General features: G+C 43.4%; 1 long non-coding RNA gene and 2 gene segments (V, D, J or C); 2 read left to right on the forward strand and 1 right to left on the reverse strand.

The window, feature by feature from the left end:
- LOC103795671 (T cell receptor delta constant-like) overlaps window positions 1-5,696 on the forward strand; it is a 43,584-nt gene extending 37,888 nt beyond the window's left edge. The window contains 3 exon segments of the C gene segment in view: window positions 4,075-4,353; window positions 4,915-4,980; window positions 5,320-5,696. Of these exon segments, the coding sequence occupies window positions 4,075-4,353; window positions 4,915-4,980; window positions 5,320-5,432 (458 nt within the window).
- LOC144577367 (uncharacterized) overlaps window positions 1-24,374 on the reverse strand; it is a 120,910-nt gene extending 96,536 nt beyond the window's left edge. The window contains exons 1-2 of the long non-coding RNA XR_013521085.1: window positions 24,269-24,374; window positions 22,649-22,765 (exon numbers count right to left, since the gene is read on the reverse strand). This is a non-coding gene — a long non-coding RNA (uncharacterized LOC144577367). The remainder of the gene's footprint in view (window positions 1-22,648; window positions 22,766-24,268) is intronic.
- LOC100385731 (T cell receptor alpha chain constant-like) overlaps window positions 1-25,663 on the forward strand; it is a 257,258-nt gene that overhangs the window by 165,929 nt on the left and 65,666 nt on the right.

Raw genomic sequence — 25,663 nt, forward strand, 5'->3', positions numbered from 1 at the left:
TCTGAGACTTAGATCTGCACTCAGCCCCTTGGTCTCATCAAGGGCAGCTTTGTAGTTCTCTGAGCTGTGGGGTCTTTAGGCTGAGACCTGAGGCTGGGTAGGGCAGGGCACAGGTGTTACAGCCCAGGCCTAGGGCCAGCTCCAGGCTAGTTACCTGTGAGGCACTGTCATAATGTGCTCCTGGGACACCCGACAGATGTTTTTCGGAACTGGCACCAAACTCTTCGTGGAGCCCCGTGAGTTGATCTTTTTCCTATATTTTTAGGGATGATTTGAGTCCTGGCACTGAGGCTATAATCCAGTTTGCATTATAAATTATAACTAGTAGATTAAACCATAACAAGTAGATAAAGTGGTACAGATGTGAAGCAGGCCAGAGTGAACACACTAGACTGAGTCACTGAAGTGGCTCTGTAACTCCTTTTATTTTGAAATATATATACTCAAGCTATTAAAATATATATACTCAAGCTATACAGCATATATACTATATAGTCTGTATATAAAAACAATAGCTCCCATTTATTTATGGAATCTTCAGAGCAGCCCAAAAAACACAAAGAAATCTAGAAGACCTACACTAAGAGTTGGAGCATTCAGGTGCAGGGGAGACAGTGGCTGGGATACTTTGGCCCCAATTCCTCAGGAAGCTGCTTCGTCTCTGCACATCCCTTTGGCTAAGCTAACTAGTATACATGCCTCCTTGCAAACTGAAAACAAATGTCCTGTAGCTTGGAAGATTCTGGAGAAAAGTAGTTAGCATGGTCAGAGTCATTAGGTAGAATAAACCTTTATTTCAGCGTTTAAGTTAAATTCTATATTGGCAGAAATTCTTGAAATTCTGAGTAACATTTATTACAGATGTTGTAATCTTAGGGCATCAGTAGGACTCTCTGTGTGAATCGAAAACATAGATGATTTCTAAGTTTATAAATTAAGAAAGACTATTCAGGAGTGGTATACACTTTTTTGGTATTGTTTACCAGCACATAACCTTAGTAATATATTGGTGTTCAGAAAAAGAGAAAGTCTGAAAGTAAAACAATTTCCAAAGAAATAGCACTTAAAACACATGTTGCAATGTAATTGTATTTGTGGACCAAGAAAAAAAGACTACAAATTCTTCAAAGGTAAACAAATCTTTAATCTAAGTTTTGGACTACAATTCGATACAGCTTCACATTTAGGTTGAAGTCAAATACAAAAATAGACTGGCATGCATATGGCAACTATATTGAGTGCATTCTAGTTTTTATAAAGGTTTAATTCAGTCAGATACCTTTTTCTTTGGTTACCAAGATGCCAAAGAATGGATTCGATAAGACGCTTTTCTTTCAAACAATCTTTTTGAAAATATGGACATTAATGTAGAAAGAGGGATTCAGAAAAACGTTTTATCAAATCAATGCGTTATGCTCTCTCTGAAATGCTGACTAATAGATTCGGAGCACAATATCATAAGTGCATGACCTTCTTCAGACATCTGTCTTTTCAGTTGTATTGTATTATTCAAATTACTCAAACTCAATCTCTCCCAACCAAAGTGATCATTTGACAACTGCCTGATGAATTTAGGTTTCAAAATTCTAGCGAGCTTTAATTGTCCAACTAAATCAGACTAGGATTAAGGGATACTCTTAAATAAGCAAGGAGATAGGGTGTTTATTTTATGGACAAGTTTCCTTTGTAACTTTCAATTCCCTTGAAAGTCAGCCAGAGTACATCTCAAACCAAAGTCAAGAGAGTGAGCAAGAAGTGTCGCAGTTGTAAAGGGAGGAAGTGAGCAGTGCGTGTGGTTTCCAGCCGTTACCGCTAAGTTATCAGTTTCTGTTATCAGTGGCTTCAGCTATGCAAGGAAACCAAACAGGGGAAGTTTTCTCAAGCAGGTTGAAAGTAGGTTTCCAAAAAGCCCTTTGAAAAATTTCTAATCCTCTCAGTTGTCTAGAGCTAAAGCCAAAAACTTAAGGAAGCAGGTTCTTAGGAATGAGTTTCCTGCCCTGGGTGACTGAAACAGAATCAGTCTTTCAGCTCGGCTTCTCAGCACAGGAAAGACGGAGAATGATGATGGTAGTGATGAGGGGGTTTCTCTGAATATTTGATTTCCTAGGAAAGCCCTGATGAACTTTGGTGTATTTACAAAGCTGTGATCAACAGGAACTTCCTGACTAGCAATCGCTCCCTCTCAAGCACATATAACCAGTTGACTTGGCAGTAGCTCTACTGCTGTGAACCTCACAGTTGAAGCTCAAATCCAGATTCAGGATAAAGCATTAGAAAAATTACTTATTTTCATACAACAAATTAGCCAGGTGTGGTAGTATGCACCTGTGATCCCAGCTACTTGGGAGACTGAGGCTGGAGGAGAGTTTGAGTTGGGAGGCGGAAGTTGCAATGAGTTGTGACTAGGCCACTTCATTCCAGCCTAGGTCACAGAGCAACACCCTGTCTCAAAAAAAAAATGAAAACTTACTTATTTTCCATTTACACATTCAATTACCAACTTTTTTTTTCAGCAAAACCTAATGTCTTGCCTGTAGACCATAGTAGATAAAAGTATGCTGGAATTCAACATATTTTTTATTTAAAATCAAGAAACCAAATTCACCGAAGTTTCAAATACCAAGGGTAAAATTTACAGGAGTAATTAATATTGAAAGTCAGCATTAAATTTAGGATTGAAAATATACATAAATCATCATTCACAGGTTGGTTGTCTTTCTCCATTTCAGGTATTAGGAAGGCTCTTTCTTTAGTGGTTATTTGAAGATAGCCTAAGAATCTAAGTCTCTGTGGACACAACATTTATCATGATTCAAAAACTTCAGTGAGACACTGTGTGAAAGAATCATCACTACCTCTCTCAACGCTTCAAGACTTGTGGTTTCAAGGAAAGAAAAAGATGCATGGGCAGGGTGGCAGTCCAAAGTGAGGCACAAAAGAAGAGAAGGCCAGGAGGGGACCCAACCCTGGGACCAACATTCCATAGTTCCTCTTAGACTAAAACAAGAAGAAACAGGCTTAAATTGGTTTTATTCCTTTAAGGACTTCCTGAAATGATTGTTGTTATCCTCTGATTAAAGACTCAAAGAAAACTATATAGTAGTCAGTCCCCCATAGACGAATGAGTATTAACCTAAAGGCAGAAACATGCACCACCTAACTTCAGCAGATCCTTCGAGTCCATAAAATGGGGCTGGCATCCTTCCATGACCCCAACACTGACTCAGAGCCTCTGAGCCAGTCATGCACTACTTCTCAGACTCTCGATTCCTTAAGTGACAGAATGCAGAGCATGAGCACCTGCCCTGATCCACCATCAAAGGGCCCATGCATTCACAAAAACCACTGGTACAGACAGACAGTCAGTCTGACCTAGATTGTCTAGAGGACTGATTAATAAAACACAGGTAATGGGCCAAGTGTGGTGAATCACGCCTGTAATTCCAGCACTTTGGGAAGCCGAGGTGGGCTGATCACCTGAGGTCAGGAGTTTGAGACCAGTATGACCAACATGGAGAAACCCCATCTCTACTAAAAATACAAAAAATGAGCTGGGTGTGATGATGCATGCCTGTAATCCCAGCTACTCAGGAGGCTGAGGCAGGAGGATCACTGGAACCCGGGAGGCAGAGGTGGTGGTGAGCCAAGATCACGCCATTGCACTCCAGTCTGGGCAAGAAGAGTGAAACTCCATCTCAAAAAAAAAGAAATACACACACACACACACACACACACACACAGAGAGAGAGAGAGAGAGAGAGAGAGAGAGAGAGAGAGAGAGAGATAATGGAAACCCATGTAATCCAGAAACTTCTTTGTAGTTGTTATGTTCCATCTCTGCTTCCAGCCCCATATCCTAGCAGCTCCTAACTCAAAGTCAAACTTACTGCCTTTCATTTGTGTTCCCCTTCCCCATCCTTTCACAGAGGTGCTAATAAGCCAGATCACTAACAGGATGCATGGAGGTCTGGATTGCAGTGTTTGGCTCCAGGGTAATCGAGGAAATCGCCACTGTTTAACCCCTATAAAGTTGTGAATAAATCATGTCACCTAATAGGTTGATTATATTTGCAGAAATTCAACCTCCTACCAAACCATCCGTTTTCGTCATGAAAAATGGAACAAATGTTGCTTGTCTGGTGAAGGACTTCTACCCCAAGGATATAAGTATAAATCTCAAGTCATCCAAGAAGATAACAGAGTTTGATCCTGCTATTGTCGTCTCTCCCAGTGGGAAGTACAATGCTGTCAAGCTTGGTCAATATGAAGATTCAAATTCAGTGACGTGTTCAGTTCAACACAGCAATACCATTGTGTACTCCACTGACTTTGAATTGGAGAAAAATTCTTCAGGTAGGCCATATCTGGCTTCAAGGGGCTGGAGATTATGGGGAATAAGAATTGGGTAAAAGGAAAGTTAGAGATGTAAACTATGGACAAATCATTCTCAGTATAGCATCATACTGGAAACAAGACATAGGCCCAACTATAGCCTGTCATTGGCCAGGGAGGGAAATGCTTGGCATCCCTAAGATGAAATCTAAGATAAAGCCCATCTCATTTCATCCCCATCTCTCCTCTTTACCAGCCACTGTCCCCTTCATACTAGGCTCTGGGATTGAAAGTCCATACACAGTCTAATCCAGTACTAAATTCCAACAAAGGGCAACGCAGCCCACCATGGGACTAAGAATCCTAGTTCTTCCCGCATAGTGGTGTGCCTGGATATTGACCTCACGGTACAATGAAAAAGCCTGGAATGGGAAGCATGTTGTTTAATTAGCTATGTGACCTTAACAAACTCACATCTTCTGGTCCTCAGTTCACTCATTAATGTCTCCTCCAGTTTTAAAATCCTACAGTCCTGTGAGCCTCTTCATTGCCAGTAACCCTGACCACTGCTGTTCATTCCAGATAACCTAACACCAATGGAAACTGAAAACACAAAGCAATCTTCAAAGAGCTGCCACGAACCCAAAGGTTAGTTCAAATCAAAGGGCCAACTTCAGAGTCAAGGGTTAAAGCAAACTCTGTAATCGTCGGCTGTGGCCAAAAAGTAACAGATTTCCAAAGAAAACCCAAACCATGCTGAGCTCAGTCGGTTCTGCAGAGCCTCTGCCTCTCCCAGCGGAGTTTGCCTGGCTGGGTGTGAGCCGCAGCCTAAGGTCTCTGAGGGCTGTCTGGCACCATGCTGAGCTTGCAGGCTGGAAAGAATGAGGCAGGTGTGGGGCTGGCTAGTATCAGTGTTGCAGGTCCAATTCCTGGAAGGGAATCTAGTCTCTCCCTGAAGCCACCTTCTTCACTGTTGTTCAACCATAGTTCATGCCGAGAAGGTGAACATGATGTCCCTCACAGTGCTGGAGCTACGAATGCTGTTGGCAAAGAGTGTCGCCATCAATTTTCTCTTGACTGCCAAGTTATTTTTCTTCTGAGGTAAGAATTAGCCCCTTCTTATTCCTATCTCTACCCACACTACGCTGCACATGGGGAAAAGAGGTTTAGAAATTGTAAGAAACCAAGAAGCATTGGAAAGGGAAACTAGAGACCTATTTAGAATTAGTAAAGTGGGCTATCTCAGATACTCAGCAAAATGCACTCCATCTCCTGTTATCCTTTCATTTTAAGTCAGACTGAAATCAGTTAGGTAGTATAATATACTATTTTTCTAACATACCAGATAATAACCCTTACCTTCACCCCAGGGAGAAAACCGAAGATAAATAAGGAGAATTCATCTTCTTTAACTGCTATTTTGTTCATTGACCAAGAGGCCATGTGTTATTTGCAAGGCCATAAGTAAAGCTTCACTTGAAGAATATCCAGAGGACGCAGAACCTATCTTTGTCCTGATAAAGGGAATGCCAGCTCACACTCCTTAATCATGGGACCAGCCTGTCTATGTGTGGATCGGCCTGTCTTTGGAATGAACCTACACACCACATCAGTAGTGAACAGCTCTCACTATTAGCTACTGGGGATGCATACACAGTTAGTCTGAGATGTCCATTATTTGCCTGTTACTTGCATTGCCTTTTCAGCTAATCTCATACAGGGCCTGGGCTTTCGTGTGAGGCTCCTCCCCCTCACTCCTTCTCCAATGCCCACAAATGCTCATCAATCCCAGCTCCTGTTCCAGGAACAACCGTTAACTTAGAGTACTTGACTGATCTGACCCAGACAGTAAAGACACCCCGTCATGGCCAAATGGGTGTCCAGATCACCTGTTATTTTACTAACAGTCCCAGGGACACAGGCAGTGTGGCTGGATAAAAAGAGCGCTACACTAAGAGTCAGAAGATTTGGGTTTTGTCCTGATGTTGACACTAACTCACTATGTTACCTTAGCCAGGTTGGTCCATCTCTCTGGGCCTGGGTTTTCTGCATCTGTAAAACAAATGAGTTTTAGAAATAACCAAAGGAGAACAAAAGAGTTTCATGGCTTGTGCCAACACTGATAGCTGAACTAGCTGAGCTATTGCCATGTGTAGATGGAAAACGAGCCACAATAGATTAGTGATGCCTGCAATGGTGCAGCATAGCAAGTCCCGGCCACCCCCAGACTGCATGACGCCTGTGGTTCCTCCTAGCATTGACAGCCTATTCTGTAACAACTATCTTCGCCTGTAGGCTGACTGGCACAAGGAAGCCACACTCCTAAAGAAACCAAAGGTTACAAAGATGCATCTCCTCAGCTTCTGACTTCCTGGGGATTCAAGTTGACCTTGTTAAAATGGCTGCTAGCCAAGCCAATTTTTCTTTGAAGGCCACAAACCCAGCTTATCTCCAGCTTGGTGGGAAGTTAAAAGTCCTGGGGAAGGGGGGTTTATGTCCTAACTGCTTTATATGCTGTTTGTAAAGGGATGGAAGGATATAAAAAGATATAGGACTCATTTTTTTACTCCTACAACCGATACACTTTGAAAATGATGTTTTGTTCCTTTTGACTTTTTTTACCTTTTGAAGTAGAAAGTAAGAGCCAATAGGTTCACAGCTCCATGCTTCATGAGGAAAACAGGCCTGGGAGAAGAAGAGCAGATGCCCTTTTATCTAAACATGGAAGGCTCTGCTCAACTGAGCACTAGATTTGCTACAAACCAGCTTCATCTTCTTCCTCCTGTCCTCATGGCTTGTCCCACCCTCTGTGTTCACTTCAGGAGCCACACTAGAGATTCTGCGTGGTGTGGAAGAGGACAAAATTTCAGCACTTTCTGCATCTCCTAGTACTTTACAAATGAGATTACATTTGAATTCACTAATATTTTATGAGCAGGCAATGGGGTTCCCAAAATCTCATCTAAATATTCTCCAATCCATTAGCAATGATCAGAGGAAAGACACTGCTTTCTGTTAATTGATTTAACATGCATAAATCAGCTCCCCCTGAGTTCCAGGCACTGAGAGTACAAAGAAGACACAAGCCCAGCTTTCAAGCAAGTCACTGTGCAAGTGTTTTTGGAGGGAGGAATAGAAATGAGATCCCTATCTTTCCCTATAAGGACATTTGTACTGTCTTTTACCTGCCAATCTGTGTTTGAAACCATTGGACACTGATTCTCTGACCTGGGACTTTGGTGTTGATGGTCTTCCGCCTTTCTTCTCAGCGCCTGCCTCAGTTGCATTTATTAAACTGCATTATGTGCACCTTGCCTCTGGCTTTACTCTTTGCAGGTCACCACGGGGGGAAGTCAGCTCTGTGAACTCACTGTTAGCCAAAAGCCAAACTGAACTTATGGGTCATGCCGCAGTTTCCTGAGGTCCAAGCTTACAGAGCCCCTGCCTTGGAGACCCAGCCTCAGGTTTCCTGCTTCCTCTGCTGGTGTCGCTGCTACAGCAGGAACAACAGCAGCACCTGCGATGTGGCCAGTGACCTCTGCTACTCCCACCTCAGGAAGGCCACAGCTTTTTCCAGGATCACTGCCCAGCTAGCAGAGCCCTAGCAACCCATTATTGTGGTTCCTCAGCACCTATGTGGAGCATCAAGTGGGGGTTTGTGCGATTACAAGTGAAAGAGTGACTATCGCCAACAACTCCCCTTGCCATGACTGACCGCAAGCTCCCCCATCATGTCTACTATGCCTTATATGTGTAAAGAATGCTGATTTCCAAAACATTCACAGGTTACCTCATGTAATATTAGTGTTTCCTCTGACGTTGTTAGGAACAAAAAGACCATATCCTCATTTTTCAGATTAAAAAAAATGTTGTCTCTTCAAAAAAGTATGTACCATGTCCATAGTCATTCAGTGAGGCAGGGATATTGCTGGGAGCAGAATCTAGGTCTCAAGATTTTCAGCCCAAATTTCCTGCTCTAAGAGCATACTGCATCCCCAAATAAGGACGAGATGTCAATGTATCAGCCAGAATGAACTTAAGGATTGTCCCATATTTAGCATATAAATGAACCACCCTCCAGCCCACTATGCCAGGAAAAAAAAATCCTAGTATATCACAGGACCATGAATTTCTCACACCAGAAAGAGCCTCCAGAAAAGAACCAAGGCAAGAGCCACAAGGGATTATGGCTGCCTTCTGATCTGGGGCCATGCTATGTGGACTATGAGACGAACATGTGACACACTCAGTAGGCATTGGAACAGAAGCCCCAGAAAGCCAAGCCACGTGCCCAAGGCCTTTGGCTCCCTCATCCCCTGTTCTTTCCATTGCTCCACATAGTGGCTGCTCTTGGCCACTGTTTCTGAAAAGCACATAAACTGCTGCCCAAACCATGTGCTGATAAATCCGCCTATGGTGCAGCTGCAGGAGAGAGCCCTAGCAATGTGACATTGCATCTCTGGGCCTGTCACTAGCCAGCTATAAGACTTTGAGAATGTCCACCACATCTCTGGACTGCAGTATCATTTCTATAAAATAATGTGTAAGGCCTCTTCCATTTCTAAGGTTACATCTAATAACTCTAATAGTTCTATTAAGGTAAATAAGAGAACAGAAATGAGGGACTGATTCCCAGGGACCGAGGGGATATATCTATTTCGACATCACGTAGTCACTTTGCCCCAGAGGAAATTTTCTCTGCTGGAGACACCACTGAGCTCCAAACTCAGGAACTTGGCAGCTGGGATTCTGGAAGTCACAACTTTCTAGGAGTGCCTCAGTGCTCTTCAGTGAAAAAAAAAGAAAATGTTTTCCAAATAAACTAAGTAAAATGGAGGTGTCAAAGAACATCAAGGAGAAAGATGGCTAGATACAAAAAGATGCAAAAAAAAAAAAGGTAATTGCTTAAAAGTCAACAGATTGAAACCATCCTGGTCAACGTGGTGAAACCCCGTCTCTACTAAAAATACAAAAAATTAGCTGGGCACGGTGATGTGTGCCTGTAATCCCAGCTACTCGGGAGGCTGAGGCAGGAGAACTGCCTGAACCCAGGAGGCAGAGGTTGTGGTGAGCCGAGATCGCGCCATTGCACTCCAGCCTGTGTAACAAGAGTGAAACTCCGTCTCAAAAAAAAAAAAAAAAAGTCTTTTAAGTAAATAACTTTGTGTCTAACTTAATTTTTTTTTTTTTTTTGAGGCAGAGTCTTGCTCTGTCACCAAGGCTGGAATGCAGTGGTACCACCTCAGCTCACTGTAACCTCTGCCTCCCACATTCAAGCGATTATTGTACCTCAGCCTCCTGAGCAGCTGGGACTACAGGCACGCACCACCATACCCAGCTAATTCTTGTATTTTTAGTAGAGATGTGGCTTCACCTTGTTGGTCTAGCTGGTGTTGAACTCCTGACCTCAAGTGATCTGACTGCCTCAGCCTCCCGAAGTGTTGGGACTACAGGCGTATGCCACAATGCCTGTCCCTAATTTAATTCTATAATGAAAACAGACCAATTCATAATAATGGACAAATGATGGTCTAAAATACACTACTGATGGCCTCACCTTAGATGGGCCCTTCACCTGCACCTGAACCTGCATTCTGAAACACTCACAGAAAATGCAGTATAGGCTTGTCAAGCCACACTCTGTTTCAGGGTGACCAGGGCACTGGGGACACAAAGACAATGCTCCCTAAACATGCAGTTCTCCCTTGCCTACCAGGAGTCATTCAGGTGACACGGGGCCACTGAGTCAGAAGCGAGGAGATGCTCTGTTTCTCTGAAGCCAGGGTGCTCCCCTTGATGTGACCAGGCCATTTATTTCTCAGAAGATGCTTTATGTCACTTCTAAAGGCCAGGCTGGAACACAAATTGGCTAAGAGAAGTATGGCAAGTCCCAGACATGACTGTGGTGAGAGGTAGCTCTGCTGAGCTGTGCCTCTGGGGTTTGTGGTAAGACTTCCTGGGCACCTGCATCATTGTGCTAAAGGCACAGTCGTAAGTGGCACTGTCTTCAGTCCTCACTATAGAGATAACCAAGTCAAAGGTTTTCTTGGTCGGAATGTACGTCCCAGAAAACCGATCGTGAGCAAAACCTGCAACTTGAGATCTGGCGTCATCCTCAAAAAGGATAAACTGAAAGGAATGATCTGGCCTTATCCAGTACCAGAATAAATCTGGATTGAATATCTAACATTGTAAGTGCAGAGCAGTACCACCTCACTGCCACTCGCTACTGTCTGGTCTGGGGAACTCTGGATTACATTGTCACACAGCATGCCCCTGTCTGTGAAAAAGGTAAATGAGGAAATAGTGAATTCTGCACTCCCCAAACACTGAGTATAGCATATGCCTAACCCAGAACTCAATGGGCAGAGGCAAGAGAAGGACACAGAAATACCACAGGCCACAGGCAGAAAATAACCAAACACCAGAGAAAAAGCCATCAAGAGTCAGAGAAGGAGAAACGGAGTTATAGAACAAGTGGAATGTAAATAAGTGAATCTACTTATAGAAAAGCAAAAGGCTAAAGCCCACAGTAAGAATCATCTTTTCTCCATATCAGGACAGAGGATATACAACAAAACAGGGTTCCTGAGATCTCAGAGACTATCTGACGGTTCTGACGAAAGAAGACCGGAGGGAAACAAGGGGAGACTGGCAGCCCTGATGGTCATGTGACTGATTCAGCCGTGACTCCTTGAGGCAAATGCCCTCAGCCAAGGAAACTGCTATTGCTATTATGATTTGGCCCCAATCCATCTTGAACTAATACATATGACAATGAAAATGGATTACCTTTAAAAAAATAAAAGAAAGAAATGGTGGGAGGGAAGAAACCTGCAAGCCTAATGAGGGCATTCTTGAATATCCAGCTGCACCAAAAGTAGTTCACTCTCCATTTCTGTATCCTCCAGTCACAGACTGGTGTACCAGTCCATTAATCACATGTCGTACTTTGAGCGACACCGTCTCACAGCATCTAGCACAGCTCCACGCACTTTGTTCTATTCAATAAATGGAATAAATGAAAGAGTACCTTGGACAACTCCCTTACTCCTCTGTGTAAAGAGGGAGGAAAGGGGATTGCACAAGATCCTTTCTAAAATCTGTCCTAGACCTGAATTCCAGAAATTTTGATTTCATATACCTGAAGGAGTGTCCTGATCCTAAGTGCTTCTTGCACTTCACCAGCATGACTTTCTTTTTTTTTTTTTTTTTTTTTTTGAGACGGAGTTTCGCTCTTGTTACCCAGGCTGGAGTGCAATGGCGCGATCTCAGCTCACTGCAACCTCCACCTCCTGGGTTCAGGCAATTCTCCTGCCTCAGCCTCCCAAGTAGCTGGGATTACAGGCACGCACCACCATGCCCAGCTAATTTTTTGCATTTTTAGTAGAGACGGGGTTTCACCATGTTGACCAGGATGATCTCAATCTCTTGACCTTGTGATCCACCCGCCTCGGCCTCCCAAAGTGCTGGGATTACAGGCTTGAGCCACTGCGCCCGGCCCCGACTTTCTATCTCTCACTGGGCCCACTGCAGCACACGCTTGGCTCCAGCTGGAAAATCCTCCCCTGAACAGAGCTTCCCGGCCGGTAAACTGCCACGAGTGGATTACAAGCTTGCTGAGATAGTGTTCAGAGTACAAGTGTACCTGAGGTGGCTGGAGCCCCTGAGCCAGCCCCTCCCAGCCAGGAGCCCTACAAATATGGTTTTCCATGAAAGCCATGACATGACAGCAGTTGGGAAGCAGTGCTGTAAAAAAAGAACACTGACTAACTCACTCCCCCAAACCCAGGAGTGTTTCTAGGAGTAGTTCTAGAAGGTCCTTCATTTCCCTTTTTCCCTACAACCAATTCATCAGTTAGACCTGTCAGGTCTGCCACAAAAATATGTCTCCAGTCCATCTCGACTGCCACCACCTTCTGCAAACACCATCATCTCTTACAGGGACTACTGCAATAACCCACTAACTGGTACCCATATTTATGCTCTTGTCCCTGGACAATCTATTCTCCAATTCTTCATAAAATGTACAACAGATGATGCCAGCTGGACCTCCTTCCCAGGCCTATAACATCTGCAAATGATCTGGTCCTTGTCCACTCCACAACCTCACCCTACATCTGCTCCTTCTCTTTCTTCCCTTCAGCTGCCATGGCCTTCCTTCTCGTTCCCTCTCTGCCAACCTTTTCTAGATGCCTGAAACTCTATTCCCAATTTTTCTCAAATCTCAGCTCAAAGAGGCTTTCCCTGGCCACTCCAACTAAATGAGTCACCCATCCCACCCATAACCAACCTCAATTACATCTCTGTTCTTATTTTCTCTCACGTCACTATCTGAAATCATCAGATTCCTACATGTTTATTTTATGTCTCTCCCATATCACCTCCCCCCTACACACACACACACACACACACACACAATAATATAAACTATATGAGGGCAGGGAGCTTGTTTATCTTTTCACTGATACGTCTCCAGCCCCAAGGCTTGTGTTGACCACATCACAAACAATCAATAAATATTTGTGTAAAAAAAGGAATGTAATTTTTCACTTAAAAACTCACCATTCACCCAGATTTAGCAAATAAAAATACAACACGCCCGGTTAAATCTGCATTTCAAATCAACAACAACAAAAATTCCAGTAATATGGATAGTTGGGACAATGGCATTTGGAATACATTTATACTAAAAAAGTATTCATTGTTTATCTGAAATGCAAATTCCACTGGGCATCCCGTATTTTATCTGGCAATGCTAGGCATGCAGAATACCAAAAGTAAGCACCAGGCAGCCCCAAGTCCCACCATGAGCATCTACGGGGCCCCTGGTTGTGAAAGAGGGAGGTTCAGGGCCCAGGGGCTGCCTAACAGGTGCATTGGCTGCCTGGACCTGCACTGCCGCCTGCCGGCAGGGGTCCCCTCCACAAGATCAGCTCCCTGCTGGCAGAAGTCCATTTCAGAGCTTCCAGTTCTCCCAAGTCCAAGGATTCTGCTCACTCCCCACCCATTGTCTCTTGGTGTCTGTCCCTGCTCTAAAGATGTGGCTTGGGCTTGATATTCATATGAGAGCTGAGTGTTCCCTTCCTGATCTAGACCATAACCATCTTCAAGTTAAAATGCTCCTCCTCTTCTAACTGCCCAACCTCAGCTACATCTGACCATACCCAACCCAAAGAAGTAGACTTCAGGGACCCTCACACAGAGGGACACATCCTGTCCTACAATGCTTCACACAGAAGCTTCAGACATAACCTGAGTCCTGCTTGGGGCAGCATCATCATGACTGTCCTGCCCTAGTGTCCTTGCAATATTCCTTGAAAAGCATCACTCCTTCCAGGAAGGGCAGACACTTAGCAGAAACAGTGCAGTGTAATGGCTAAGAATGGGCTCCTGGAACCAGCCTGCTTGGGTGTATATCGGCTCCAGCTTTTACTTGCCGTGTGACCTTAAGCATGATCTAACTCTCCAAGTCTCAATTTCTCCATCTGCAAAATGGAGGTAATAATAGCTTTTTTCACGGAACTACTGGAAGATTTAGTGCAATACATCCAGCAGATAAAATGAATGTCAGGTGTTGCTGTTGCATATTTAATTAAAATGTTGCCATTTTTATTAAACAGACATATAAATAGAATTCCTAAGAATGTTCCTCTCATCAGTGCTGTTCAGGGGAAAGATTCTGACTAAATCTAAATTTTAAAGTTGCAAAAGATTATTGATATGTTGTATCAATCAATGGTTGAAAAAAAAAAAGACTGACATCTTTAATTTGCTGTCCGTGCTGCAAGCATGTCCCAGAGCTCTATGATCCCCCAAGACCTGTGATCCTCTGAGACCTGAGCCAGCTGTGCTCTCCCAAAGTCCCTAAGAGCATTAGGAGCATGAGAAGTGAGCCTTCCATCCTCTTGTTCTTACGTCTTCCAACCGTTGTAACAGGCTTGTTCATGAGAGGCCACGATGCATGACCAAGTGACCCCACCACTGAGGAATAGGAGACAGCCTCAAGATTCAATGGCCAGCTAAGGACATATTGCCCCTAAGTTTCTCCACCCCATCATCCTTAAACCTACTGGCATCTGCAGCCTGCACCTCTCCCCAAGGTGCTGAAAGTCCTGCAGGCCCCACGCTCCCACCTGTGAAGCAGGGCTGCCTTTCATTAGCCCAATACTGCCACTCAAGAGGGACCCTCAGACCAGGTGGGGGCCAAGAGGTTTGGCAAACAAAGCTGCCCATGTCCCATAATTTGGCTCTTAATCACTCATATCACTCAGAAAAGGGACTTTTCTCCCCGTTTCCTTTGAGGTGGGCGGCTCTGTTTTTGACCTTGTAGCGCCCTCTGCTGCTCTAATTATCCCATCTCCATAAATAGGTCATACTGGAGGTTGATAGAAAATAGGTCAGGGAAGGAAAACATTATTTGTTCGCAACTCAAGTCAAAGCTGCTCCTTCTGTCTCCATTCCCTTTTCAACTCTGAGACTGGCAGCTGCTTCTCTGCCAGCCCAAAGGGACTAACCTCCGCCAGTCACCCAAAGAGGATTGTCTTTAAGGGTATAAGATAGCACCCTAAGAAGAAAGGAAAAGCTTAGAAACGGCTGAACGTGTGGAAATGGGGGTGAGTGGGCTAGAGAAAGGATTTCTGCATCACTTTCTTCCTGTGCCACATTCCATCTCAGATCCCTGGGACAGACCTGGCCTGATGGATAGCAGGAAGCATGCCAGGGAGGGACAAGTCCCCCAGACAACCTCCACCCCCAGGCTGGGGCAAAACCATGGGGACCCAGGGCCTCTGCCTTGGCTAAAGACCTTGCTGAGGGTCCCATGGGCAAGAACAAGTATGAAGAACCCTACCATGTTTTTTTGCCCAATGCCCTCCACAAAGCCAACGTTTGAAGGAAAACTGTGAGGAAGAAGGGACACTCCATGGTGTTGCTGTTGCCATCTCTGGAGCAGCTTGTGGAAAGAACAGTCTTGGTCCAACCAGGTCAGTGATACTTTTCATGATGGGGCTGTGTGGGACCTGGCCTGACTCTTGCTCACCAGATTTCTAAAGCCATCTGGAGGGGCTTCTGTCCTATTATTTCCCAGGGCAGGGAGAGTAAACAGATTATATCTCCATTATCAAGAGCTAACAATTGGTAGAGGCTATCTGGAGCATACCGGTAAGAAAGATACTGAGGCCACATCTACACGCAGAGGAAGAGAGTGATGTGTCTGTTAGCAATATCTACCACGGGAGCAGGAGCAGGAGGCAATCCCACGCTGTTTTGTATTTGCGGTTCCTACTCTCGATGTCATTCTCTGAAATGAGTCCTGCAGAGAAAGAATAATCAGCCAATTCTCCTTTGGATTGTCCTTTTGGTAAAGGGCAAATTTTTCTGTTTCTATGTTTTCCTTGGCTTCCCTGGAATCTCATGGACCATTTCCCCTGCTATCAATTGCTGTTGCCTGCAGTATAAGAAATAAAATTTTTAAATAAATTAGAAGATTCTATAATTCTCTCTAAAATCATAAATGATGTGTCAAGGCCAAATACTTCCCTTGTATGACTTATCCATATACGAACTCATCCTTTTATGATTAGCAGGAATAATCATACCCTGAGCCAGCTAGCAAAGCCCCCGGGGACAGAGACCGCCCAGGGAAGGCCCTTGTTCTCCTGAGTCACATAAAGGGAGTCACAGAAGGCAGGAGTGGAACTCAGGTGTACTGAGTTCTAGTCCCAGCTCTGCCTCTACCTATCCACATGACCTTGAGCAAATTTACCCCTCAGAGCTTCAGCATTTTCATCTTTTAAAATGAGGGCCTTGGCCCAGGCGTTTGCTAAGTTCCTTGTAGGTCTCACATTCTAGGATGCTAATGTGTAAAATTGTAGAGGTGACCCAAGAGTTATTAGTTTATGTCCCCCTGTGCATGTTGCTTGAACTCCTCATTGCCCAGCAAGAAGAAAAGGGAAAACATGCTTCTTCACTGGGTGGTAGCATATAGCATAATTTCCTGGTTCACTATGTGTGACTCATCAGAGCCTGGAGGTCCATGCCCAGATGCCAACTCGGAATCCAGTTATTATTGCATCTGGGAGAGAAAAAAGTGCTGAAAACAGCCTTTGGGACACCATCAATTTGACCAAAAAAAAAAAAAGAAGAAGAAGAAGGCTCTGTCTACTGTGATAACATTTTGTTATCTTATTTATCATCTTCATCCCTGAAATTCACTCTGTTCTCTCCTATATCTGCTCTGAAAGACAGAAGGAGGACAGCCCTCTCCCAGGCAAGATGGGGCCCCTGTGGGGAACTGAAGGGTGTCTCTCTCAGCAAAGTTGATGCCACATCCCTTTCAACTATGCTGACGCCTCTGGTTTTTGTAAAGGCGCTCACCCCTGTGGGTACCAGGTTAATAGGAAATTGACATTTGGAGCCAACATTAGAGGAATCGGGAAACTCAGCAAGTAATATCTGGACGAATTTTTTTTTCTATCTGAAAATTGTCAGTGAGAGATTCTCATGCACCTTAATAAATAGGAACAAAAGATGAATTTTTAATACAATTCAATTTAACAAATATTTATTAAGAGCCTACTGTTTTTCCCACGAATCATCCCAGTTTCTGAGCAGACATTATCATTGCCTTAAGGGATGTGGGGAGTTGTCAGTGGGCCAGAGATGGGATGAAAAATGACAGCAGATTCACCTCTGGGACCAGGACATGGTTAACCACGGTGGCCCTGGGTAAGTAGCTTAGTTTCAAAAGAAAATGTGCACGATGGCATGGGTAATCTAAAACACCGGGCAATCAAAAATATTCTTTTATGATTGGCTTTAGCATGTATTTCATTCTTTTCTGGGGCAGGTTTATCTTGCCAATTAAGTATTTTCTTAAGCTGATCTGTAAAATCTACAGGGAGAAAGTATTTTAAGAATTATATGTTTCTGCAATTAGGCTCCCAGCAGTCAACAAACAAGTGGTACTTTTTGTCTTTCCAGTCATGAAAAAGGGAACCTGGCATCTCTGGTGGCCCACCAGGGTCTCCTTCCCTGCCTTAGGTCAGAAGCACCATAAACCAGCATGCCGTTTTCTTCTTATAAATCTATAGAGCAGGGTGGACAACAAAAGACGTCCTGCTAGGTTTTCAGGAAATGAGTTCCTTGGGAAGGCACAGAACTTTGGACCACCCTGACATGGTTGGTCCTGCTGTCCTCACGGCCTGAATCCTGGGCTGTATGAGTAGGAGAGGGGCAAGCCCAGAGGATTGTTCCCGATGCTGGCCCCCCTTGCATCCCTAATCACTCTAGAAGCATGGCCAGGGTCAGAGAGGAGGAAGTTGCAGCACAGCACTAACAGGGACTTTGGGTTAAGGGATTGGGCACTGTGTGAAGAACATTGAGATGCTCAACTTTGGGAAGGGGACAGAGTTAATTGTGAGCCTGGGTGAGTACCTCGACTCCAGAGGTAGCTTTAGCAGAACCCCTCTACACCTAACTCCTGGCAATCAGAGGGCTGAAACACTTGGGCAGATAATGAATTCTCTTATCCAGTGGGAAAAGGCTATAAAGAACAAAACACCTTTCCTATGGGTAAGCAAGAGTCTGTAGTTGATGTAAAGGCGGTAGCTCCTGTGGGAAGGAAGGAAATAAGAAATTTACATTTGGAACGAGGACACAAGTAAGAGTGAAGCTTAGTAAGTGCTATCTTTAAACCAAAGGTGTCGAGTTATTTGGTTTGGTTTTTGAATTATCTGGAAGTTCCAAAGAAAGAACACTTCTCCCTGAGGATTTGATTGTAAAATTCTGACTTCAAACTTCTAAAAAGATCAAATGTTAAACCAGACAGTAAGCTTGAAAAACTCTATTTCTCTATGTAATAAGCAGAAACCTACTTTTCTTTTGTTTGCTTGTTTGTTTTATTTTGTTTAGGAAATAGGAGGATTAGATGCCCTGGTGGTGCGTGGGGAGGGCAGGGACATTTGCACAGCATTTCTGGATAAATTAGATTCAAATAACCAAATCAAAGAGTCTCAGCTTAGAAACTAATTAAAGATCTCCTCACCCACCTCTTTAATTTTGCAAATGAAGACAGTGAAACTCAGAAAGGTTATGAACTTGCTCAAGGTCACACAACTGAGCCCGATATCAGGGTCCAGGGCAAAGCCAAGACAGCTCATAGTTCTCACCAGCCCAGACCCAGGGGAGAAAAAGCATCATAGTCCTTGGCCACGGCAGCATCATTTGCATCCCAAACATTCCTTACCCAAGACTTAATGAACTCAGAAAAAAATCCTGAGTTCCAGAGGGAGATAAAATCATCCTGTGCCTGTGGAAAGAAAAAGCTAGCTGAAGTAGAACAATAATTGAACTTGATATTAGGGGAAAGGTGCAGTCATCTGCAGACTGAGAGAGGGGTGGAAAAAACAAAATGAAAATGCCAGTCTTGTCTTCAGACAATGACTATGACCACAGAACACTACTGATAAGTTCTGCATAGCTAATGTCTTTCCCGGTGGGGTTTATATTCTATGATAGATTGCACCAGCTCTGTGATTGTTTTGGACCATAGAATATGTATACAGAATCGGCTTGTTGAGCCTTCTGGTGTCTTGAAATGAAAATCGTATCTCCGGACGTATCTCCCAGCCCTGAAGCCATAGGCTACTGGAAAGAAAGATACCATCACTTATCCTTCCTCTGAAGCTTAAAAATTGGAGAAAAATTCTAGCTCTTGGGTAGCTCTGAAAAGCTTGGTTCTTTAAGCTGACACCACAGGTTTTTGCAAAGCCCTTCAGCACAGTGTTTAGCAAACCAGTGGCTCTAGATTGACCTTTGGAGAAGGAACACAGCTCACGGTGTATCTTGGTAAGTGGAGGAGAGCATTGAATCCTCTGCCTGAATGTGATCCATCTTATGCCAATGAGTCAAGATATGGCTTCTTGCCCCACGTCTGCCAACATTTAGTCCTGACTGGCTCAACAATGTTCATGGATGTGCATGTGTGCAGCAGAATGCCGCTTTTTCTAACCTCTCACAAAATCACTTGCCCCCTTCACCAAACTGCTTGGTGGCTCTTCTGTGCCCGCATGGCCCTGCTAGTTTATCAGTTGGAGGAAGACAAGTGCCCAAGGACTTTCATATTTTTAGGTCATTGTGAAAAGAGGAACATTGGCAGTGTTTTGCCTTCTTGGGAGGAAAATGATAAAGATGAGTTGTTAATTGGTTTCTGTATGCTAGTTGACGTGCTGCACTCCTTCTCTTATCACATTTAATCCTTATACCAGGTCTGTGAGTTAGGAGCTATTATTATCCTCATTTTATAGAAGGAAAATTTTTATATTTTATATTTTTATAGAAGCACAGAGATGTTAAATAACTTGTTCACCTAATGAAGTAAGAAAGAGAACCTGGAATTTAATTCTTGGCACTCAAATTCCAGAGCTAAATGCTTTTTAGTGAGGGGAGTATGTCTGGAGGGAATGTCCCTAATGCTCTAGTCTCTAAGGTTGCTAAAATAATCCCTAAAGAAGTGTGGTCTCAGCAAGTAAAGCCAGGGTGGATCAGCAGGACCACTGTGACCCAGCTACATATTCCTAATCCTTACAGCCTCATCAAGCAGTAATTGTTTTCCCCACTTTACAAATGGGGAAACTGAGATGCTGCAAGGTAGGAAACTTGTCCTGGGTTTCAAACTCAAGCCTGTCTGACCCCACAGTCTGAGCTCTTTCAAATTAACTGCAACTGCTGACCAGCTAGATTAACTAATTACTTAATAAGATGACAACCTAACGTGTTATAAGGTAAGAGTCATCAGATTTGTTCCGTAGGTCCTCTCCTTTTTCAGGAATAGCCATACAATTGATAACTCTAAGTTTCCCCGGGAAAGAGGGTGGAGCCCTAGCTCCCAGCCCGTGGTGGAGGGTCTTGGCAGTATTTGTAAAGCAGTCTGTGGGGGTGTAACTCAGGTGCATCTGAAAAGCTCCTCTTTGGAAAAGGAACAAAACTGACAGTAAACCCATGTCCATGTAAGTCTGAATAACTATTGCTTCCAAATTTCTTTCTGGAACCCTTATTTCCAAATTTTCCATTCTGTTTTATAACCCATTTCCAAACCACAGCAGTCCCCTTAATGAATTCCAATGCAAACAACTGCTGGTGTATTCCTACGACACGCAGGTCTCTGCTGTTTGCCCTCACGTGCTATTTTATCTCATCGCTGAGAAAGACGGTGCTAGCGGAGCACTGAGTTAAGGAGTCAGACTGTTCGAAAGCTTAATTCTTTATTATAATTGGTGAGATTTTCCATGGGACTAAGAGAAAATTGATTAACTTTCTGAGCCTCTATTTTCCTCCTCTGTAGAATGGGGGAGGCAGTTCCTGTTCCCATTTTATCACAGCAGGCATGCTGTGAGGGGATATTGGCACATTTCCAATAAGGTAACAATGAGTGTGAGGAGACAGGAAGGTCCCAGGTGGTCCGTAAATTCTTTCACCAGTCCCGAACTACAAACAGCTGGTTTTATCATGGGGCTTCTTAGATGACAAGTAAGCACTTAAGTAAATATCAAGAGGAGTTTGGGCAACGGAGTTTTTGTAGACTCTCGTGTCATTGTGTGATACTGGAGCCAATAATAAGCTGACATTTGGAAAAGGAACAGCTCTGAGTGTTAACCCAGGTATGTTTTAATGAATGTTATTTGTTTCCAAACATAAGCCACCATCCTTAGAAATTTTGTGAAAGATAACTGAATCTCCTGTCCATTATTAGCATCTTTCACCATGGGGCTTTCTGGAGAAAATGACAATGTGGGCAGTCCCTGATTGCAGCCCCTTTGGGACTGTTTCTTTAACACCTTTAAGTACTTGGGAATGTTAAGTGTGTTTTTGTTAATGTTGGAGATACGTGTCTGACAAATGGAATCTGAATTGAAGTTTTAGTGTGTAGGGGCTGAAAGCATTTAGAAAGGACAAAGGAAAAGACAGATCAGACTAAAATACATACCAGTGGCTGGGAGTATACAATGCAACCTAATCCAAAGGAAACAGTGAGGTGGAGCCTGCTGATATAAACAACTGAGCCAGCACTCCGTGTCCGCTGACTTGTCTTCCCAAAGCTTCCATATTGGTGCAATTAGGAAAAGAATTGTCCAATCCTCTTAACTCAAAATCTTGGAGCCAAGCTACATTGGGTAAGATTTTCTGGTACTGACACTGACGACAAGCTGATATTTAGAGGGAAAAGGTAAGATTGAAAGGAAATATTCATATTAGTCAGAAAGACCATGAACTTCTGAAAAGATGTCCCAGGAGGCTGTTAACTGTTGCGTTTCTAATTGGGTCCTCATGGAATATTTTCATCTCCAGCTTGTCTGAGCTTTCTGCATCAGAGAAGCCCCTTTCAATACCCACTCACTTCTGTGTCCCTCATCGAAAAGGTGGCAACTAAGCTTGGAAGTGTGAGAGAAGGATTCCCTAATCCAAACGCAGTACTAAGGGGGATATTTTAAGTGTTGCTCCACTGTTCTCAAAACAAACCTAATTTCGATTAACTTGAATGTAGCTGACATTTTGTTCCATAAGGGAATCTCTGTTTTCTATGTTAATGGAAGTGCATTCCAAACAATTGTTTGGGGTTTAACTTTTGCTCATAATTCCCAAAAGATACCAACTATTCAATGAGTACTTTCAAAATAAAACTACTTTCATGATCAAATTATTATCCCCATTAGAAAGACTAGAATCAGAATGTCCTAGTATTATGTGAGCTCCATGTGACCTTCCTAAAGTTCCTCATGCCTAAAACAGCCTAAGAGAGAAAAGCATTTCCATGCTAACCTGTGTGTCCTTTGGCTAACAAGGGTCTGAAGAGCAGGTGAGTCAGCTGCTCTATTTCCAAACTGGATTGGACATTTAGAGTCCTCTGGATGTTAAAAATGATAATTAGGAAAAGCACACACAATTCTACTTTTATTTATAATTCTCATCTTTCCCAAAGAACTGTTATAAATTCTCTCCCAAAGGTGTTATATTCATCCTTCTTTTGGTTCCTCTATTCGTGATGTGTACTGAGATGAAATATTGGTTGAGATTCAAAAACCCCATGAGATTTAACTTAAGCTTTCCCTGTCAGAGAGATTCTAAGCACTAAAAGATGGGAAGTTGATATTTGGGAACTAGATTAAAAAGAAATCCAAATTAATCCCAAGGAGCAAGGCTCAATAGATAGTTGTTTATACATAGCATGTCCACCCTGCAAGCCTAGTTGCTCAGTTGACTGGACTGCCCCTAACTTAGTCTTGCCTGGAAGAATAATAAGTTGTTTGCCCCATACCTGTCTTGAGAAATGTCAGCCTCCAGACCTAAACACTCCTTGTGATTTGGTTTATTTCTGTAGAGTTTATTATTATACACAGTGTTCTGGAAGTATAGAAAAGTGCATTAGAAGCTCCTGCAAATGGAAATGAAATGTGAATTGAGATTGTAAATACATGACTGCAGTAAATAGCAAGAAAAAGGGTGAAGAGATTAGAAATTTGCCACATTTCTCAAACCCTAAAGGGGATGTTTCTATAAATAGTTTAAAACTATTGAAGATGAAGGGGGAGGAGGAAGGAGAACAGGGGCAAACAGATTTTCTCCTAATCCTTTTCATTTGGCAAAATTGGAAATGGTTTTTCAATCAAATTTCCCTGAGCAGAGGAAGAAACCGTGTCTGACACTGAAGTTCTTATAGGTAGGACACTCTAGAATTGATTTTGAGGTTGGCCCCCTGTTAGTGACAAGTGCTGGTAAAGCCTGTGTTGGGGGAAGGGGCTGAGCACAAAAATAAATCCAAGTAAGTGTGGAGGGACAAGAAGATCTCACGGCAGGATTTCCCCTGGATTTTATGCACTGCCTTTTCACCTTTCCTGTCTTAGCACGACAAATTAGGTCCCAGATGAGCAGGCCCTCTCATTCAAACCAGAAATTTTAAGAAGGAAGCCAGATTAACTTCACTCAGGAGACCTAGTATACTCTGACTTTAAAGATTCTTTTAATCCAGCTGTTTTTAGGGAGAGCTCTGCAAAAGCTGAAAGAAGGGTTTTTAAAAAAGTTAAAATTCTATGAGTGAAAATAAAAATGTTAAATATTTGATTGGCAAGGACACTGAAAAGTCTGGACCATGTCTACAACTGCTGAAGGAGGCTTTGTGAAGGAGAAAATGAGCAGCCCAAGGAGACTTTGTCCTAAACTTACCTGGTTAGTGAAATTTGGGCCATTCTCTGCCACAGGCTTGGGCTGCTAGGAAGGCAAATCAGGCGTCTTCCTCAGAGGGGAGAGGTGGGGCCTCGTTGGCAGTTTCTGTAAAGCCACGTGCTGTGGTGTAACTCAGGGAGCCCAGAAGCTGGTATTTGGGCAAGGAACCAGACTGACCATCAACCCAAGTGAGTATGACAGGGTGAAGCTACATGCAGCTGGCTATAGTCTTTTCCTTTCTGGGTCATGTCCTGCAAGCTCTCCTTGAGGGACATGTACTCATTTTGCATAGTCCTTTATAGAGAAGCAGACCCGGAAAGACAGGAAAGGCCCCAAATTTCTACCTTTAAACACATCCCCGTAAAAAAAAACTCTTGCTTCCCTCCCCTTCTACAGTTTCCAGTAAATCAGAATCCAGTGAGTTGATATGAGCAATTTCAATGAAAAAAAAGCAGAGAAATATTTACCCCAACAAGTGCAAAAAGTAGAAACTATCTGAGTACCAGCCAGGGGAAGACAATTGGGAAAGAAAAAAAAAGAAAGAAGGAAATGGATTACTGGAACTATGATGACAGCTCAGTCACAAAGAAAACAATTAAAAAGTTTAAACAAAAAAACTTTAAAGATATATATGCACACACATATGTGTGTGTGTGTGTGTGTGTGTGTGTACGTGTATCAGGGCTCCATTCCCCTCTGAAAGCCCAGCACCCGCCTACAGCAGCTGCCTTCTGGATTTATTATCAAATAACCTATCAACCTGTAGTTTAAAGAAGAGTTGAGCAATCGAGATCATATTGACCCCCAGGACCGTCTGCAAAGAACAGCTTCTGTTCGTGTTTCTGTAAAGCCTTCCATGGCTGTGAGAATAGTGGAAGTAGCTACTATAAACTGACATTTGGAAATGGAACACTCTTAACCGTGAATCCAAGTAAGTTTGAAGGGAGTTGGGGAATGGGGGATTCAATCACTTCTTTAAATTACTTGCCCCTCCAAAACACCCCGGCTTAGGTTCCAAATCTAATGTTTGTGCTGGGAGGATATGGTGCCCATCAGAGGGATTAGAACTGCATTGTACAAAGACTAAATTACTTTCAGCCTAAAACATTCCTATCATCCATCTTAAACAAGATTATTGGTGCAAGGAGCAAAATTGAACAGAATCCCGAGGGATCCAGCTAAGGGTCAGGAAATGTTTGCCAAAAAGATAAAGAGGAAATTGGCATATTGTGACTCTGCAAACACAATAGACCAAATATAAATTTTCAACAATCCTCTTCAACTTATTGCCTGAAGTAATGGGACCCTGCAATTGCATTAACTAATGCTGAAAATTTTATAAGCAGGCTCCTTTTCTTCTTTTACCTTCACTTTCTCTCTCTGAAGAGAACTGTTCTCAATTCCCAAAGCAGTAACTGAGGTCCCGTGGGTGGAACTGTCTGGTTAACTCAGGCAGCGCATTTAACCCCACTTTTCCCTTAGTTACCAAAGTAATGGATTCAGCCTCCACTTTACTTAGTTCACCTGAGAAGGGGAAAATTCATCTGTCCTCTGAGTCATGAGAATAGAGCAGCACATTCTCTCCTTCAAATATACACCCACCCTTCCCTAATGGTAATGTGTGAGTACTTAGAAAAGTTTTTAAATGTTAGCTATAAAAGTGAGGCACTGTGGTTGCTATTGGCACTTCTTGAAAATCTGTGCTGCTGTTGGACTTCTGAAATGGTGCTTATAAACTAAGGCTGGAAAAGACCGACTTGTAAAATTCAGGTCCAATAAAAATGGGAAAACCCTGTCAAAGGGCTCCAGTCTCCTAAGTGCCCTGATGGTGAGTAAAGGCCAGCTGCCACAGTTTCACTCACTCAGATCTTCTTTCTGTGATTAAGGAGAAAGGCACACTGGGAAAGGGTACTTTGAAAAGCACAGCCCAAGCAATATTCATGAAAAGGCTGGCACCAGTGGCCAGGCAGGTGGTAAAGGATTCAGTGACACCATGCATGCAGCATTGAGGGAGTTAATGCAGACTTGCTAGCAGATGGCTTGGAATGTTCTGGGATAGGCCCTGCCTGAAGAGCATGCAGTGTGGTTAGCCATGAAGCTCCCATGCGCA

The sequence above is a fragment of the Callithrix jacchus genome, chromosome 8 (assembly GCF_049354715.1).
Source record: "Callithrix jacchus isolate 240 chromosome 8, calJac240_pri, whole genome shotgun sequence".
Classification (NCBI taxonomy): Eukaryota; Metazoa; Chordata; class Mammalia; order Primates; family Cebidae; genus Callithrix; species Callithrix jacchus.